At 44.5% G+C, this 17478-nt stretch overlaps 1 protein-coding gene and 1 long non-coding RNA gene across 2 annotated transcripts; one reads left to right on the top strand and one right to left on the bottom strand.

Moving 5' to 3' along the window:
* Positions 1-530: 530 nt before the first annotated feature.
* On the bottom strand, positions 531-8450 carry LOC132391184 (S-adenosylmethionine synthase). Its single transcript, XM_059964062.1, has 9 exons — positions 8252-8450; positions 6383-6460; positions 5988-6110; positions 5795-5907; positions 5565-5708; positions 4711-4929; positions 3232-3414; positions 1976-2109; positions 531-1882 (listed from the first exon to the last, which is right to left on the bottom strand). The coding sequence occupies exons 1-9, from the start codon at positions 8340-8342 to the stop codon at positions 1780-1782; spliced, it is 1188 nt and encodes a 395-aa protein (XP_059820045.1). The 5' UTR covers positions 8343-8450; the 3' UTR covers positions 531-1779.
* On the top strand, positions 8247-17003 carry LOC132391190 (uncharacterized). Its single transcript, XR_009511117.1, has 2 exons — positions 8247-8383; positions 16564-17003. It is a non-coding gene; the product is annotated as an uncharacterized LOC132391190 (long non-coding RNA).
* The last annotated feature ends 475 nt before the right edge of the window (positions 17004-17478 follow it).

A 17478-nucleotide genomic window follows, 5' to 3' on the forward strand; every position in this document is an offset into this window, starting at 1 on the left:
CAGTGAGATTGAGTGGTGGGGAGTAGTTAGGCTTCCTGGACATGTGGATAGATGCTCTTCCCTTGATCCATCTCACCCAAATCTTATCTCTAAAACTTGAGCTTGTAATTTGCTTTACATCACCAAGACTTTTAGAAAGGCAATAGGAGCATGTCCTACATACAGAGACATTGAAAGCTTACACATTACTATCAACGGGAGATTCAGGCAGCCTAACAAGATGCAAACTAAAGATACCACACTGACTTGAAAATGCAGCATTTCAGTAACTCCTGGAAAATGCATACAAAGCTGACAGTAGTATTAGTTGCTCAGAAATAGTCAATGAAGCAATAAGCTGCCAGTTCCCACCTCAGGAACACATGATATACAGCACTGAAATACCTGATTTTGGTTCCCTGCAGGCTTTGTCTTTAGTTGATCAACTCCTTCGCCAATCAAGTATTAACCAGCAGTAGCAAAATTCGTGTGCTCAGCTCTGAGTAGGATTTTATAGCCGTTGTAATAAGGAATATGCAGACACAAATAAGCAGTTTTATATGGAGAACCTAGCACTTTATTGAGATCTAGCATTTGGACTTCTGATAACAGACATACGTAATAACTGCTAAGTTACAAAAAGGCACTTGCCAATCACAGCAGTGGCTGAGAGCATGTAAACAGGCCAGCTTCTCTGTACAACACCAGCCAAGAGGCACTCACCAACTGCTGGACATGCCTGCCCCTGTGTTTAACACCAGCCAGACCCCTTGTAGGTCAAGCCCAAGAGCTTTCTGTAGGACACCTTAGGCTTACCAGGGATACTGTGACTGAAGGAATTGCAATATATTTCTCTCATAAAAAATATGACTTTTCTAAGCTGCCTACTGCGACACTGGCTTCTCTGTAACTACGCCAGGTCTCAGAATAAATAGGAACGTAATATTATTCAAGTATGAAGGTTAGATTCCTGGAGCCATCATTTCACTGGCTTCTCTGTATCTACACCAGCTTCAACAACAATGGCTGCTATGTCCACTTGACTGAAACCCAGGAGCTCATTGTGCAGTTATGGATATTTCCTTAAAGATTTTAAAAAATACCAAAAGTGTGCAACCTACAGGCCTTGGAGGGAACCCTTGCCAGAAGAGCCTGTTCAAAACAAAGTTTAAAAATGAGGTTTGGCTAGTGCAGAAACAACGATGCATAGCTAGTTGTTAATTCCTTTGAAAACCCTTTTGCTGTTTAAAAATCATTACGTACGTCCTCAAAGAAAAATAGGGGTTGGTAAGAAGTTGAAACTCCAAATTGGTAATCCAAATAGGACTGCATGATAGTCAGGACATTTAAACCACACTATGGGCCAGGACTACACATTAAGCACCATTACTGTAAGTGTCCCAATGTTTGGGACAAGCACTGACCTTTGTGTACAAGCAACACTATAGGTTTCATTTGGGGCATGATTATGCAAAGCAGGTCTTGCAGACATAGGGTTACAGTTGTAATGGGGACACTTAGTGTCTGGTCATCCAAACCCAAAAAAATTGATCCTCTGCTTTATGGTCCCTTTCAACCCTCACCCTGAACAGAAACTACATATTAGCAATTCAGTGGCTAGCACAAGAGGGTCAAGGACAAACTCCGCGTGATAGAGAATGGGAGTAAAGAAGATAATAGATTCCGCCACTAGCAAATGGGAGTAATGGGAGGACAGGATATATGGAAAGGGTCTTTCTCCCCGAGTCTGCAGCTTCTCTGTATTATACACCAACAGATCTGGGGAGAAAGACTTTACACTCAGCACTTAAGTTTTTTAGGCACTTCCCAGGGGAAGCTATCCCTACCAAAATGGCCGTAGGCTGCTGTCTTCTGGTAAATTGGCTTCTTCAAGTCCAAATCCCTGGAAAACATTAAATGTTTTAGTAGGTTTTCAGTTTATCCCAGTTCTACCTCATATCTACTACCTTATCCAACCATTGTACAGACAACTTACCTGACAATAACACCCGGACGCAGATCAAAGTTTTTCTTCACAATCCCCAGAAGTTCCTTCTCACTCATTTCAGATGTGCCGTAGGAGAAAATGGAGATGGACAAAGGGTGTGCTACTCCAATAGCATAGGATACCTAAAAAAAAGATCAGACATCCTGCTAAAGTACAATGCCACACAAAACTTGTTAATTCTTAGAAGCCACAAATAAAGGGAGCACTGTACTGGAATTAGGGTTGGAGTTAGGTTTCTGCAGCCCCCACTTGAGCTTTCTGGACATCTCTAGGCAGCAGACCAACCCCCCTCCTCCCCATTTCAGACATACCACTGGATCTCTTCTGCCCTAAACCCTGGTTAGAGGCTAAATCAACACCTTCAGGAAAGACCAAGGACTAGGGTCAACCATGGGGGTTAGTGATAAAATGGAAAGCCAATGGTTGTCAACCGACTCCCCAAGTGTCACAGGGCAGCAGACAGTTTAATTCCAAATCCCATTCTGATGTGTTGATCCATTGCCCCCCTCTTCTGCCAAGACAAACCCAACCTCAGGGTGAAGCAGCAATACCTTACATTACATCTGGGTACCTTCAAACCTGATGGCATGAATATCAAATTCTTCCCATAAGCAAATCCTCCCTTCCTCTTTTCCCACTCTTACTTTTTCCTCACCTGCCTATTATTTCCCCAGTCCCCTCCTCCCTTTGTCCTATGGTCCTATCAGATTCTTCCTTCACAGCCCTTTACCCTTTCCCACCCACTTGGCTTCCCCTATACCTTTCAGCTAGCCCCTTCTCCCCCCCACCACTGAAGCATCTTGGTTTGAAAGACAACTGTACAGTCTTTCCAACAGATGTTGCCTCACCCACTGAGTTCCTTCAGCATTTTGTCCCCCCCCCCCCCACAAGTATCATGTTTGAAGGACAATTGCAAGTAAAAATCTCAGAGTCCAATCATTTACTTTATTCCCATTAAATTCTCACTTCCTCTAACCCCCGTTAAAGCACTCACTTTTTACCCCAGTTCTGAGCACAATGAAGCAAAGCCTTACAAATGCTGCTCAACTCTCAATATTTTTTATTTCTGTTAACAGGTGGTACAAATGAATGTTGAGTTTATTGCTTTGGTTATCACACTAATTCTGTTCAACTCCAACTTAGATCAGAGATTAAGCTGCCATCCCCAACATGCAATCACTAAACCATTTGTTTTATTTTAAGTGTTCATCACACAGGCCAATTTGGAGCTGCCAATGACTCACCTGCACAAGGACACGTCGGCACAGACCAGCTTTTACCAGAGACTTGGCAACCCATCGAGCAGCATAAGCAGCAGAACGATCCACTTTGGTGTAGTCCTTGCCAGAGAAAGCACCACCCCCGTGTGCACCCCATCCACCATAGGTGTCAACAATGATCTTTCGGCCAGTGAGGCCCGCATCTCCCTGTTTTGAAAGGCGTTTTGTTTTGAAGTTTTAATTAACACCAGAAAAAGCAAACAAATGTTAATATTGTCACTAGATACGGGAGCATGTAGCTCTCCTCTTCCCTCAAATGTGAAGTTTAGTTGTAGTATTAGTAAGTACAGAACACTGTGTGAACACCCGTATTTAAAGACATATTAGGCATAATTCAAAATTTAAGTACATGCAGTCCATTTGCTGTGGTTGCAAAGGGAATCACAAACCATCTTTTGGTTCTGACAATTGAAAGTGCCATCCAGTTCTGAGTGCCACATTTCAGGAAACTGAGTATTTTTATGCTGGTAGGATGGGAGATCAAGTGCAGAAGTGACTAAAATGGCGCCGGGGGAATGGGAAAAAGATAGATTACATTAGCATGACTGATCTTGATAAATGATCTACAAATCATAGTATATAGTTAAGAGTAGACAGTGAAACTACTTTCCAAATGGCAGAGGATCAAGGTCCAATGAGATACTGAACAAATCTAAATTGTAAGCTACAAACGGCAGAAGGGAAAAAAAAAATCTATACCCAACACATGTTGATACTGGAATTCTCTGCCAGAGGTAGTATAAGCATTTTGAATTTTACCTCAAAAGGACTGGATAATTGAAAAGAAAAATAATTTACTGGAATAACAAAATTGCTGTTACAGAGCAGGCATAGGTCAGACATGCTGAATGGCCCCTCCCATACCAAACAATACTCCTTTACCTATTATCTGCATACCTAGTGACAATACTGCTACTGATATAAAAATACATGGTCATGGTAAATAAAAAGACAAATAAGCTTCCATTACATTCAAATGACGGTGTTCATATTATATCAGGACGCAGCTTCAACTAACCCAAAAGATTTCACTGAACTCAAGACAGAGCCAAGCAAATAGCAAGCCTCTTCCAGTCATTTAAAATAATCAGGCTCATGTGGAGTCAGCTCACTGGAACAGGAAGATAACCCCTCTGCTCCTAGTTTCTATCCAGCAACCCTTTTCACATGCACGCAATGATAAAAAGACTGCAGTGTATCTGCAGTACCCTGTGCCCTTTTCAGTGTCTAAACCTAGCTCAAAATACCAGCTGCTAAAAAGGAGTAAGTATGTAGATAAAGCACTGAAAGCAAATTAAGTTTTCTCAGCACATTTACAGATACTGAAGCAGCAACACTCAGGGCCATGCAGAAAACCAAGCTTCATGAAACACAAGATAATCTAAGATGTCACTTCAGTAGCTCCATAAGACTTCTATCAGAACAAGAACCGCACTAGCCAACCTGTGGTCCACCAATAACAAAACGTCCACTGGGCTGCAGGTGATATACGGTCTCGTCGTCCAAGTACTTGGAAGGCACCACAGCCTTGACTATTTTGTCCTTCAGAGCATCCCTCATCTCATCCAGTGGAACATCTTCGTCATGCTGCACAGATATAACAATTGTGTGCACACGGATAGGAATAACAGCACCATGGTCCTGCAGGTACTGCACAGTAACCTACAAAGGCAGAACAGGACAAGTTTTTAAAAATAGTTCTGACATTTGCATGTCTCTGGCCACCAGAGACAGGACTGATTCATAAAGACTAGCAACTTTTAAGAGCAAACGGACAAACCAGCAGTGAGTGAGGGTGTGATCAACTATTGGGAGGTCGTATTGTACGGGGGGGGGGGGGGTAACAGATCATTTTAACTTTTCTTGAGAACAGCAGTGAAATGACGGGAGAGGGCTGAAGTCTTCGCAGCAGGGTGTTAAGGCAATGAAAAGTATTAAAAAAATAATGAAAAAACATAACTGGGTTGGAGGGCAATGATTCAGCATTTGGGTGAGTCACACAGTACTCCTAACAAATTGAGTGTACAAAGAAAAATTTATTATCAAAGTACTTGTACGCCACCATACCACTACCCTGAGATCCATTATCTTGCATTCACAGTAGTTGGTACAATAGAAAAAAAACTACAAAGACTGACAATCAGTTGCATAAGAAAGCAATCTGTGCTAATGGACAAAAAAAATAATAAAACAAGTACACTTGTAGAGCTGCTAGCAGTGACCAATGATCTTTTAAAACCCAGCTCATTCACAGAAATGGACAAATATCTGTTACAAATCCAACAAGCTCACCTTACCTGTGTTTTGCAATCTGGTCGGAGCCAGGGCAGAGTGCCATTACGGCGTAACTCAGCCATTTTGGCATTCAGTTTGTGAGCAAGAACAATGGTCAGGGGCATGCATTCTTCAGTCTCATCTGTGGCATAACCAAACATAAGGCCCTAGAGAAAGAAGACTTACAGCTTAGTTCCAGAGCAAATGAAATAGCAAAAACAGTTTTAAAAAGACACTGACAAATTGCTCTTACTTGATCTCCAGCACCAATATCTTCTTCATTCCTATCCAGATGAACTCCTTGTGCAATATCTGGAGATTGTTGTTCCAAAGCAACCAGAACATTGCAGGTCTTGTAGTCAAAGCCTGTAATTATCAGTCATTATCACTACACAATTTATGCACAGCAATTGAAAACACTTAAGAATACCCACTCAGTGACGCACCTTTTGAGGAATCATTGTATCCAATATGTTTAATTGTATCTCGTACAACCTTCTGATAGTCAACAGAGGCCCTGGAGGTAATCTCACCACACAGCAGAATCATACCAGTTTTTGCGACAGTCTCTGTATAACAAAAAGATCAGGTACAATTTCCAATAACTTAATAATTACCTTTCATTGCTATTCCAGCCTTTAAAAAAAACGGCACGCACACAATTGGACAAGGAACACTTTGAATGGCATATAGAAACAAACTTTATAAAACTTGCTTGTTGCAGAGCACAAACATAATTCATTACTCCCATCACAAAAAGACAAGTTGTCCAAATCCAGTCTCAATATAACTAGTAAACAAAAGCATAATTAACTAAGAAACATTTGTCATCAGAACTTACCGCAAGCAACTTTGGCATCAGGGTCTTGTTTGAGGTGGGCATCCAGCACCGCATCACTAATCTGATCGCAGATTTTATCTGCAAGTACAATTACCTTTAATTAACATAAAGCTACACAACAAAACACCCCATCACTGACTCTTATAATTTCAAATACCAAGCCTCTTGTCCCCTCCTCACAAGTTTACCAAAATCTGACACATAAGTTAAAGAACTTGGCCATTTAGCCCATTGAGTCGGCTCTGCAATACCATTATAGTTAATTAATTCTATCTTCAACCCCCTTCAACTGCTTTCCCCCTGTAAACTTTCCAATATACCCAAAGACCTGTCTGGCTTCAACAGCCATCTGTGGCCATGAATTCCAGATTCATCACCCTCCAGCTAAAGAAATTCCTCTGTTCCAATGGGATGGATATTCTTCTATTCCAAGGCTATACCCTCTGGTCCTAGTCTCACCCTCTGTTGGAAACATCCTCTCCACATCCACTCTCAAGGACTTTCAATATCCAATAGGTTTCAAAGATATCCCCTCATTCTTCTAAAATCCAGCAAGTTTACTAGTACAGTTCCATGCATCAGAACACAAGTAGTTTTATTCATCACTGGAGGTCCTATCAAATCTCCACTTAGTGCATGCTTCGATCCAAATGATACGAGAACAGAATTAGGCCATTCAGTCATGGTTGATCTTCTTTTAAACTTCACTTCCCCTGTAACTGTTACACCCAGCTCTTCCCCTTACTAATTAAAAACCTGCTAATCTTCTGCCTTAAGTAGAGTGATAGCTGTGTGGAATGAGCTTCCTGTAGTAGTAGTAGAGGCCAGTTCAGTTGTGTCATTTAAGGTAAAATTGGATAGGTATATGGACAGGAAAGGAGTGGAGGGTTATGGGCTGAGTGCGGGTAGGTGGGACTAGGTGAGATTAAGAGTTCGGCACGGACTAGGAGGGCCGAGATGGCCTGTTTCCGTGCCGTGATTGCTATATGGTTATATGGTTAAATACACCCAATGACGGGTTCTCTCTAGCAACTTATCCTTGAGCCAAGGTTCAGATTAGGTCACTTCCAGAGATACTGAATCATCCCAGTTGAAGTGATCCAGCTCAGGAGTTCCCAAGTTTGTCTCATGGTATTGGTCCATGGCATATCATTAAATACCGAGTCCAGCAATAATAATTGCTGCATACGAAATTACATCGATTGATACGAGTGCAATTACACCTCAGTAGGACTAGCAGCAAGCAGAGGAAGCATGACCATCACGACAAACACAACAGGCTCACACGAGGTGTACTTCCACTTGCGATTCCGTTTGCCGATCCACAGCCATCAATGTGAGCGACAGGTGACGGCATCAATCAGAACCAGGCAACAGCCACAGGAGACATCTCCTATTGGTCAGGCGCGGCGATTAAGAGTCTGACAGCTGACGCCGTGACCCCATTGGTCAGCCCTCAGCGGAAGCGAGAAACGTCATCGCTTTCCCCCCGGGCAGCGAGGCGATGCGGCAAAACGCGCCGGACGACCGGAGCAACGCCGCCAGGTAGAAAGGCGTCCTTCTCGGATGGCGCGGAGCGCACAAAGAGAGCCGGTCCACTTGTTCGCCGAGTCTCGGCGCCACCCGCCCACTTATCTCGGGATCGGCGGTATTGACCACCCCGCCCGGACTCCCGTCCGTCCGCCCGCCCGCCGGCGGGAACCCGAACGCGATTCCGATCCCTCGCCCGCCCGGCCGTTCCCCGAGGCGTCGCATCTGCTCCTTTCCCGCTCTTTTCGAAAATTCCAGAACTGAGGGAACCGGCCCGCGCGCATGGCCGGAGGCGCTCAAGCCCGCCCCCATCCCTCCCTCCCTCGGCAGCGGGCTCACCTGGATGACCTTCGCCCACGGACTCAGAAGTGAACAGGAACGTCCTCTCGTCCAGTAGGCTCTGGTGCAAACCATTGATCTGGCCGTTCATGGTGCTGCTCGGTGTCGGGTTCGGGAAACGGCGCGTCGGAGGTATGTGCAGCAAAAGCTAGAAACCACCTCAGTCGGTGTGGCTGCTGCGTGGTGAATAATGGCAGCTAGCGCCGCCGCTGCTTTTATAGGAGCGCCCTCCCACGTGGGTCTTCCCCCGGCGCAACCATCGCCCGGCAAAAGGGGAGAGTGGCAGAGGAGGGACCGAGCCGGTCTCTCAACACGTAGTGACCCCAATACTGAGCATTCCCTTAAGATCTAGTTCTGAACTTCCATGCTGGAAATGGCTGCATTGGGAGCGACTCGCAGCTCACCGATCGCCCCCCACTTTAGAGAATTTAGAACCCCACCCTTTCTGCACTTGGAGTGGCGTGGGCGTGGTTAAACTGCGGCGCTCATGTCAATCACAAGGATTGCTGGGGAATGCCGCAGTGAGGCGCAGTCACATTTCTTCCATGACGAACTGGTTTGGGAGACCATGGTTTTGTTTGAAATATTAATCTATGCGCAGTATTTTTAGGAGAAACCTTACAATGTGTTGCTTTGAAATCAGATACAATCTAAATGCTAACTACCAAGCTATAAAAAATCTGTTGGTTGAAATATTGATTACCACTTTTTCCTAACCACTCTCCTCGCATTGTAGGGATTTGATTAGGACCTGCACGGTTCATAATTTATAAAAAGTCTTGGGAATACATACCACTATTAAAATCTAATATTTTCATCCGGTGAACTTTGAAATGCGAACACTGCACCTCTTAAGTGTGGCAGTTTTTGTAGAACAATAGATGGAAGTAGAATCGATTCGCCTAAAGAGAGATCTCTTTATATTAAAGTAACTGGGGGCTCTTGGTGTGTTTCTGATTCTTTTCAGTTTCTAAAATTGCTCTCTTCCAGTTCTCCTTCGTAGGGATAATAATCCACACCCCGCAAACGCAAAGCCTGCGTAACTGGCAGCAAATTTGCAACATTGTTCTGTCCTTCCTTGGAGCTTTGATGTTTTCAGGATTTTAAAAGGGGATATAGGTACACCGGGCGGTGATCAATCCATAACATCAAAAACCAATTAAATTGCCAGATGTTAGCACTCAGAATTTAAAGCAGAAATTGCGCCGAAAGATCAGGCCAGCCAACATTAATGGAGACAGAATAGGCTTCAAATAATCCCTTTGTTTGTCCCTCTTGCTTTCCTTTCACTTAAATCGTTTGGATTTGTACCTTTTCGTAGGTCTTATGTAAGGTTATTAACCTGAAACATGAATGATTTGTCTTTCTACAGATGCTGAGTGCTTCCAAAATTTTGTGTTTTTATTTTGGGCAGGTTCGCGATTTTGATTTGTAGTAATGTCATTTCTCTCTCTGTCTACGTTTCTTATCATGCTAAGTATTTTCTGTTTTTAGCCACCACAAATGGCCATAATTCTCATGAATTAACTTGCATTCGGCTAGAGCATCAAAACAACTACACCTTCTAACTTGTTTCTGTAGTCTTTTAAAGTAGAAATTTGTTTTCATCTACCTCCTAATTCATCCTAATTATAAACTTGTCTGCTGAACCCCCCAGACAAATCAGCTTACAAGACATCGGAGCAGAATTTGACCTAACGAGTCTGCTCCACCATTTCATCATGACAGATCCATTTCCCTCTCAACCACATTCACTTGCCTTCTCTCTGGAACCTTCCATGCCCTGACTAATCAAAAAACTATCAATCCCTGCTTTAAATACACTGCAAGGCCTTGTCTCCACAGATGCTGGTGGCAATGAATTCCACAGATTCACCACCCTCTGGCTAAAGGAATTCCCCCTCATCTCTTTTCTGATGCTGTGCCCTCTGGTCTTTGACTCCCTCACCATAGGTCACATCCTCTCCACATCCACTCATTCTAGGCCTTCCAACATTCGATAGGTTTCAGTAAGATTCCCTCTCATCCTGCTAAACTCCAGCGAGTACAGGCCCAGAGCCTTCAATTGCTCCTCAGATGATAACCCTTTCATTTCCAGAATCATTCTTGTGAACCTCCTTTGAAACTTCCAATGTTAGCACATATTTTCTTAAATAAGGGGCCTAAGACTACTCACAATACTCCAAGTGAGGCCTCACCAATGCCTCCTAAAGCCTCAGCATTACATCCTTGCTCGTATATTCTAGTCCTCTCAAAATGACATGTTATCTAGGTGCTCCGGCAATCTTTAACTGAATTTGAATAGCACTGGTGATTTTGTCAGCTTTATCATGGTGCACTTTGGTTTCTGCAGGAGGCTGAAATGTCAAATAACTGACATTTGGATGTTTTTTTTTTAGAAAATTCTGTAATTTTGAATTGGTTATCATTTCAGAACTCAGGATATTGATTCTGCTCAGTGATTCCAATATCCAGGAGTGTCCCATCACCGCCATCCAGCTGGTTCTTGTGTCCCTTCAGTGTCTTTCTGTCCCGTGTGATCGTTCTAACTAAGAGTTTCAAACTCCCACCTTGGAGCAGGAAGTTGTATGTTTAGGCTTCCATACTGATTGGAATGCACTGTGCGCAAGGGGATTTTCAAAATTCTGCAGATGCTGGAAATCCAAAGCAATACACAACACGCACACAACGCTGGAAGAACTCAGTGGGCCAGGCAGCATCTGTGGAAAAGAAGAAAGAGTTGACACTTCAGGCTGAGTCTCTTCTTCAGGACTGAGAAGGAAGGGGGAAGATACCAGAATAAAAAGGTGGGGGGAGGGGGAAGAGGCTTGCTGGAAGGTGACGGGAGAAGCCAGGTAGGTAGGAAAGGTCAAAGGCTAGAGAAGGAAGGATCTGAGGAGAGTGGACAAAGGAGGAAGGGACTCGGCGGGGGGGGGGGGGGGGATTAGGCAGGTGAGAAGACGTGAAAAGGTCACAGTGAGGACTTAAAGGGAGGCAGAATTTGTTCACCAGAGGAGAGGGAATTTTTATTTAGATCAAATCTGAAAATGAAACAATGCATTGGGTTTTGAGTATATTATGTGTTTGTTTGTGATTGGTTGTGGGGGTTTGGTTGGGTGCTGCAGGCTAATTGGGCTGAAGGGATGTGTTGCTATGTAGTATCTCTTTTTAAAAAACATTAAAATTATTATGTTACAATATAAAAATATAACCAGATGATAGTGAATCTGTAAAATTCATTGCCATGGATGGCCGTGGAGGGGGGATAATAAATTAGCCATGATGGAATGGTGGTGCAGACTCAATAGGTCGAATGGCCTAATTATGCTCCATTTTCCCCACTGGAGTTGGGCGAGTCTACAACCAGAGGTACTGGGTTACTGGGAGAAGTTTAAGGGGAACATGAGGGGGAACTTCTTAACTCATGAGTGTGTGGAATGAGCTGCCAGCACAAGTGGTACACGTAAACTTGATTTCAATGATTGGGAAGTCAGTGGTAAGGAGGGCTGTGGTCCCAATGCAGGTTGATGGAGGTAAGCGTTTCATCGTGGACTAGATGGGCCAAAGAGTCTGTGTCTGTGCTGTATGTTATGGCCTTACACACTGGTTTGATTTTCCTGTTCCTCTCTGCGCCCTGTGGTGCCTCGGGCGGCAACACTGCCATCTCTTTAGCATTTGTCTGTTTTTTTTCATGAGGCCAAATTACTAGCTCGACATGCAACTCAGCTCAGATGGAAAGCTTGCTTAGGAGCCAGCCGGATTCAAACCGGCATAGTCTGGTTAGAGAAAAAAATTAATTTGTCATATGTGCTTTTCCTCGTGTGTCAAACTGCCTCAAACCATTGACTTCAGGGCAGCAAGAGCCTTTCTTATAGTTATTAGCAATGGTGGCAGATATCACCGATCCATGCTGACATTTATTCTTCAATTCTTTAAAATCTTAAGGTCAAAGTTGCTACATTCTTTGGTCATGATTTCCTTGCATGGATATTCCTCTAAAATATATTCACATCCTTACAAATAGATTAATTATTGATATTCATGAGGCCTTGCTACATTACACTGTTTGCTAAACAGGTTATTGACACAAGTGCTTTGCCAGTAAAACAAATTAAATAATTACTTTATTTCCTAACTTTTTATTAGATCAGAATCAGGTTTATTATCTGACACATGTCGTGAAATTTGGAGTTTTATATTTATGTTGTAACAGACACCCATTGAGAACATTTATCAGGAGCATTGCATACGCGGGGCCTTAGTATTTTCAAGGATCCCTCCCATCCATCCAGCATCCTCTTTGACTTTCCACCATCGGACAGGAGACTCCAATGCATAAAAACAAGAACAGTCAGGAAAGGAAACTGTTCTTCTCCTTAGGCCATTAGGCTTCTGAACTCCTTGCTGCATTGCATTCGAATTGCCACTGATTAATATGTTCTGTAACTTACGATATTTAATTTATGCACTTTAATTTGTTATTTATGCATGATTCATCCATATCTTTATTTGATATTGTGTGTACTTTGTGCTTTACACCCTAGATCGGAGAAATGTCTCTACTGTAAGTACATTATACACATGTGATATTTAAATGGCGTTGGCGCGTGGCCTAGTGGGCAAGGAAGGCATCAGACTAGTAACCTGAAGGTCACTGGTTCGAGCCTCAGCTGAGGCAGTGTGTTTGTGTCCTTGACCAAGGCACTTAACAACACATTGCTCTGCGACGTCACTGGTGCCAAGCTGCGTGGGTCCTAGTGCCCTTCCCTTGGACAACATCAGTGGCGTGGAGAGGGGAAGGCCTGCAGCTTGGGCAGCTGCCAGTCTCCCATACAACCCTGCCCAGGCCTGCGCCCTGGAAACTCTAGGCGCAGATCCATGGTCTCTTGATACCGACAGATGCCACCACCATATTTAAATGACAATAAACTTGACTATTGGCTTGCAGCTTTTCAGACTGAAATGAAATTTTGGCATTCATTTCATGTTTACCAAACAGCACACGTGTCAAAGTTAGGATTCAAGAAGTTTAAAACCCACTTGGACACAGACCCTATATTACTCTTTCTTTCTGTATTTGCACGATTTGTTGTCTCCCAAACCATTTCCAATCTCATCAGCTCGGGAGATTTCCCATCCACGGCCACCAAACTTATAGTTTCCACACCCCACACTTCCTGTTTCTACCTCCTACCCAAGATTCACAAACCTGCCTGTCCAGGGAGACCCATTGTCTCTGCTTAATCTTGCCCGACTGAACTAATTTCTGCCTATCTCGACTCTGCCTTATCTCCCCTTGTTCAATCCGTTCCCACCTATGTCTGTGGTACTTCCCATGCTTTACATCTCTTCAAAGATTTCAAGTTCCCTGGCCTCCACCATTTTCACCATGGACGTCCAGTCCCTATATACTTCTATCCCCCACCAGGAAGGTCTCCAAGCTCTCCGTTTCTTCCTGGATTCCAGACCCAGCCAGTCACCCTCTACCACCACTCTTCTCCACCTCACAGAATTAATCCTCACCCTTAACAATTTCTCCTTAGGCTCCTCCCACTTCCTCCAATCTAAAGGTGTAGCCATGGGCACCCGCATGGGTCCTAGCTATGCCTGCCTTTTTGTCGGCCATGTGGAGCGATCTTATGTTCCAAGCCTACACTGGTATCTGTCCTCCTCTTACGTTATATCAACGACTGCATCGGCGCTGCTTCCTGCACACATGCTGAGCTCGTCGACTTCATTAACTTCGCCTCCAACTTTCACCCCGTCTTCAAATTCACCTGGTCTATTTCCGCCAGATCCCTCCCCTTTCTAGATCTTTCTGTTTCTATCTCTGGAGACAGCCTATCCACCGACATCTACTACAAACCTACAGACTCCCACAGCTACCTAGACTATTCCTCCTCCCACCCTGTCTCCTGCAAAAATGTTATCCCTTTCTCTCAATTTCTCCACCTCCACCGCATCTGCTCTCAGGATGAGGCCTTTCATTCCAGGATAAAGGAGATGTTTTCCGTTTTTAAAGAAAGGGGCTTCCCTTCATCCACTATCAACTCTGCCCTCCATCGCTTCTCCCATATTTCACGCATCTCTGCCCTCACCCCATCCCCCCGCTAGCCCACTAGGGATAGAGTCCCCCTGGTCCTCACCTATCACCCTACCAGCCTAAACTTCCGCCACCTCCTATGTGATCCCACCACCAGCCACATCTTTCCCTTCCCCCCCACTCTCGGCTTTCCACAGGGATCGCTCCCTACGCGACTCCCTTGTCCATTCATTCCCCCCCCCCCCCCCATCCCTCCCCACTGACCTCCCTCCAGGCACTCATCCCTGCAAACGGAAGAAGTGCTACACCTGCCCCCACACTTCTTCCCTCACCACCATCCCAGGCCCCAGACCGTCCTTTTAGGCACCACTTCACCTGCGAGTCAGCTGGGATGATATACTGTATCCGGTGCTCCCGATGTGGCCATTTATACATTGGGGAGTCCCGCCGCAGACTGGGATACCGTTTCACCGAACATCGGCGCTCAGTCCTCCAGCAGTGGCGGAATCTTCCTGTGGCCACACACTTCAATTCCACAGACCACTCCTTCTCTGACATGTCTGTCCATGGCCTCCTCTTCCCCCCCTCACTATAATCTCCCCCCAGCCCTACCTTTCTTTCTCTTTTATTTCCCATAATTCTCCACCTTCCCACTAGCCCATTTCCCTCCAGCCTATCACTTCCCAGCTCTCTACTTTATCCCTCCCCCCTCAACCATCCCACATTACTTCACTCCTGATTAAGGGTTTTGGCCTGAAACATCGCCACTACCTCTTCCCATAGATGTTGTCTGGCCTGCTGAGTTCTGCCTGCATTTTGTGTTTTTATTTATTTCCAGCATCTGCAGATTCACTCGTGTTGTCTTTTATACATTGGTTGATGCCCAGTTGGTGCAGTCTTTCATTGATTTCTATTATGGATGTACTGAGTAGGCCTTCAAGAAAAAGAATCTCAGGGTTGTACATGGTGATGCACGTACTTTAATAATAAATTTATTTTGCACTTTGGTTATTCAGTGCAGAATTGTCTGGAAGTGACGTTAATCAAGTGAAGTAATTCTATTCAGAGATCCCAATGTCGTGGGTCCTCTGTTCACACCATCCAAATGGTATGGGTTGTCTGTTGTGTCCGACGATGCCAAGAAACCTTTGTGGGAGAGTTTTTAAAGTAGAAAAGCCATTGCAGGGGGGCAGTTCCACTCCCTTGACCTTGGAAGTCCTGGTCCACTGGTAGGAGCAAGAGTCACAAACTGGTGTCTTCTTTGGTTGCGGTGGATAACCATGACACCTTCTATGGTACGTCACACTCTTCACTCTCCATGGAGCATTGCAGTACTGCCTTCCTGGCTGCTAAGTCTCTCATCTACCCAGTCCGCTGAGGCACGCTAGGACAGGCACGTCCCTATCTCACCAGGGTATAAAGCCACCGGCTTCCCTGGACCAGTTTAACCTGCCTGTCAAACAATGCGCCGGGTGTGGCTACTGTCACATACAAACAGCTATCTGGAGCCACAGGTGAGAGCTAACCCTAGGTGAGGATCAAAGATGTGTGAGTTGCCCCAGAATGGACATGACAAGCCCCTTTACCAGATATCCCTGGATATCCCACACTCCATCCCACTGGTACTACAGATAGTACAGCATGGAAATGGGCCCTGCTGACCATAGTGTCCACCAAGGTAGTCCCAGAATACAAACACAATGCTGGAAGAACTCAGAAGACCAGGCAGCATCCGTGAGAAGAGTAGCCAATGTTTCAGGCCAAGACCCTTTTCTCCTGGATGCTGCCTGACCTGCTGAGTTCTTCCAGCGTTGTGTTCATATTCTTTGATCCACAGCATCTACAGTTGTATTTTTGTGTTTTGAAGTTAGTCCCATTTGCGTGTGTTTGGCCTACATACCTCTAAACCTTTCCTATCCAATTGGCTTTTAAATTTTACTGTACCCAGTCTCAATTACTTTGTCCAACAGCTCACCACCTCTGAAGATGTTGCCCAGAAACCTGTGAAATCTTTCTCCTCTCACCTTAAACTAATGCCCTCTATTTATTAGTTCCCCTTACTAAACACTATGTATGCTCTCCTTATCCATACCTTTTATGATTTTATACATGTGCATAAGGCCATCTCCCACTTTCCAAGTCATAAAGCCTTAGCCTGCTCAACCTGGAACTGAAGCTCTTAAGTCCTGGCAGCATCCTTAAATCTTCTCTGCACTCTTTCCAGTTGATTTCTATAACACGGGAAACTAACTTCTTACTTGCCTCCTAGATAGACAATAGACCATTGACGGCCTCCATTGTCCTCTGAAGTCGATGGTATGGTTGGAGCTCATGAACACTTCTGCAATCCATTGCATCCACTGTACCGGGGATTGGTCTATACAGCTTCTCCAGAGCCCCATTGGCTGGCCGTACTCGTTTCCACCTCGCGTGACGGGGACTGAGCAACCGCTCAACAAATGGAATTTCTCTCTTAGGGCAAATCCATTCAGTAATTAAGCTATTTTGTCTGTGCAAAGACAAACATGAGATTTTAGCTTGAAATGTCAAGCATTTCCACCAAAGACGACTGCAGAGGCAATGTAGTTATTTAGGTTAGACAATAGTCTCAGAAAGAATTGCCTTTGTTGTCTTCAGTTGCAGAAGCATAAACACAAGAGGTTATGCAGATGCTGGAAATCTTCAGAATAAAGTTTAATATGACCAGGATATGTCGTGAAATTTGTTCACTTGGCTGCATTACAATGATAATATAAAAAACATGGTAATAGTATAAAAACAGAAATAATAATAAAATGTGAGGGAGTGTTCATGGGTTCAATGTCCATTTAGAGGGGAAGAAGCTGTTTCTGAATCTGAGCATGTGCCTTTAGGCTTCCGTACCTCCTTTCGCCTGGTAACAATGAGAAGAGGGCATGTCCTGGGTGGTGGGGGTTCTTAATGATGGATGCCTCCTTGAAGATGGATACTGCAGAAGCTAGGATGCTAGTAGCATATTGGAACTGACTAATTTTACAACCTTATGCAGCTTCTTTCTATCCTGTGCAGTAGCCCCCTGTCCCCCATACCAGTCAGTGATGCAGCCTGTCAGAATGCTCTCTGCAATACATCTTGAGCAACACACGCAAAATGCTAGAGGAACTCAGCAGGTCAGGCAGCATCCATGGGTGGAAATAAACATGAT

This window comes from Hypanus sabinus, chromosome 1 (assembly GCF_030144855.1).
Source record: "Hypanus sabinus isolate sHypSab1 chromosome 1, sHypSab1.hap1, whole genome shotgun sequence".
NCBI lineage: Eukaryota > Metazoa > Chordata > Chondrichthyes > Myliobatiformes > Dasyatidae > Hypanus > Hypanus sabinus.

Excerpts from the sequence above, each read along its gene's own strand:
- LOC132391184 (XM_059964062.1), bottom strand. The coding sequence starts at position 8,342 with ATGAACGGCCAGATCAATGGTTTGCACCAGAGCCTACTGGACGAGAGG. Across the intron at positions 6,461-8,251 it reads CGTGGGCGAAGGTCATCCAG|ATAAAATCTGCGATCAGATT; the intron begins GTGAGCCCGCTG and ends TTGTACTTGCAG. Across the intron at positions 2,110-3,231 it reads GCCGACGTGTCCTTGTGCAG|GTATCCTATGCTATTGGAGT; the intron begins GTGAGTCATTGG and ends TCTTTTTTTTAG.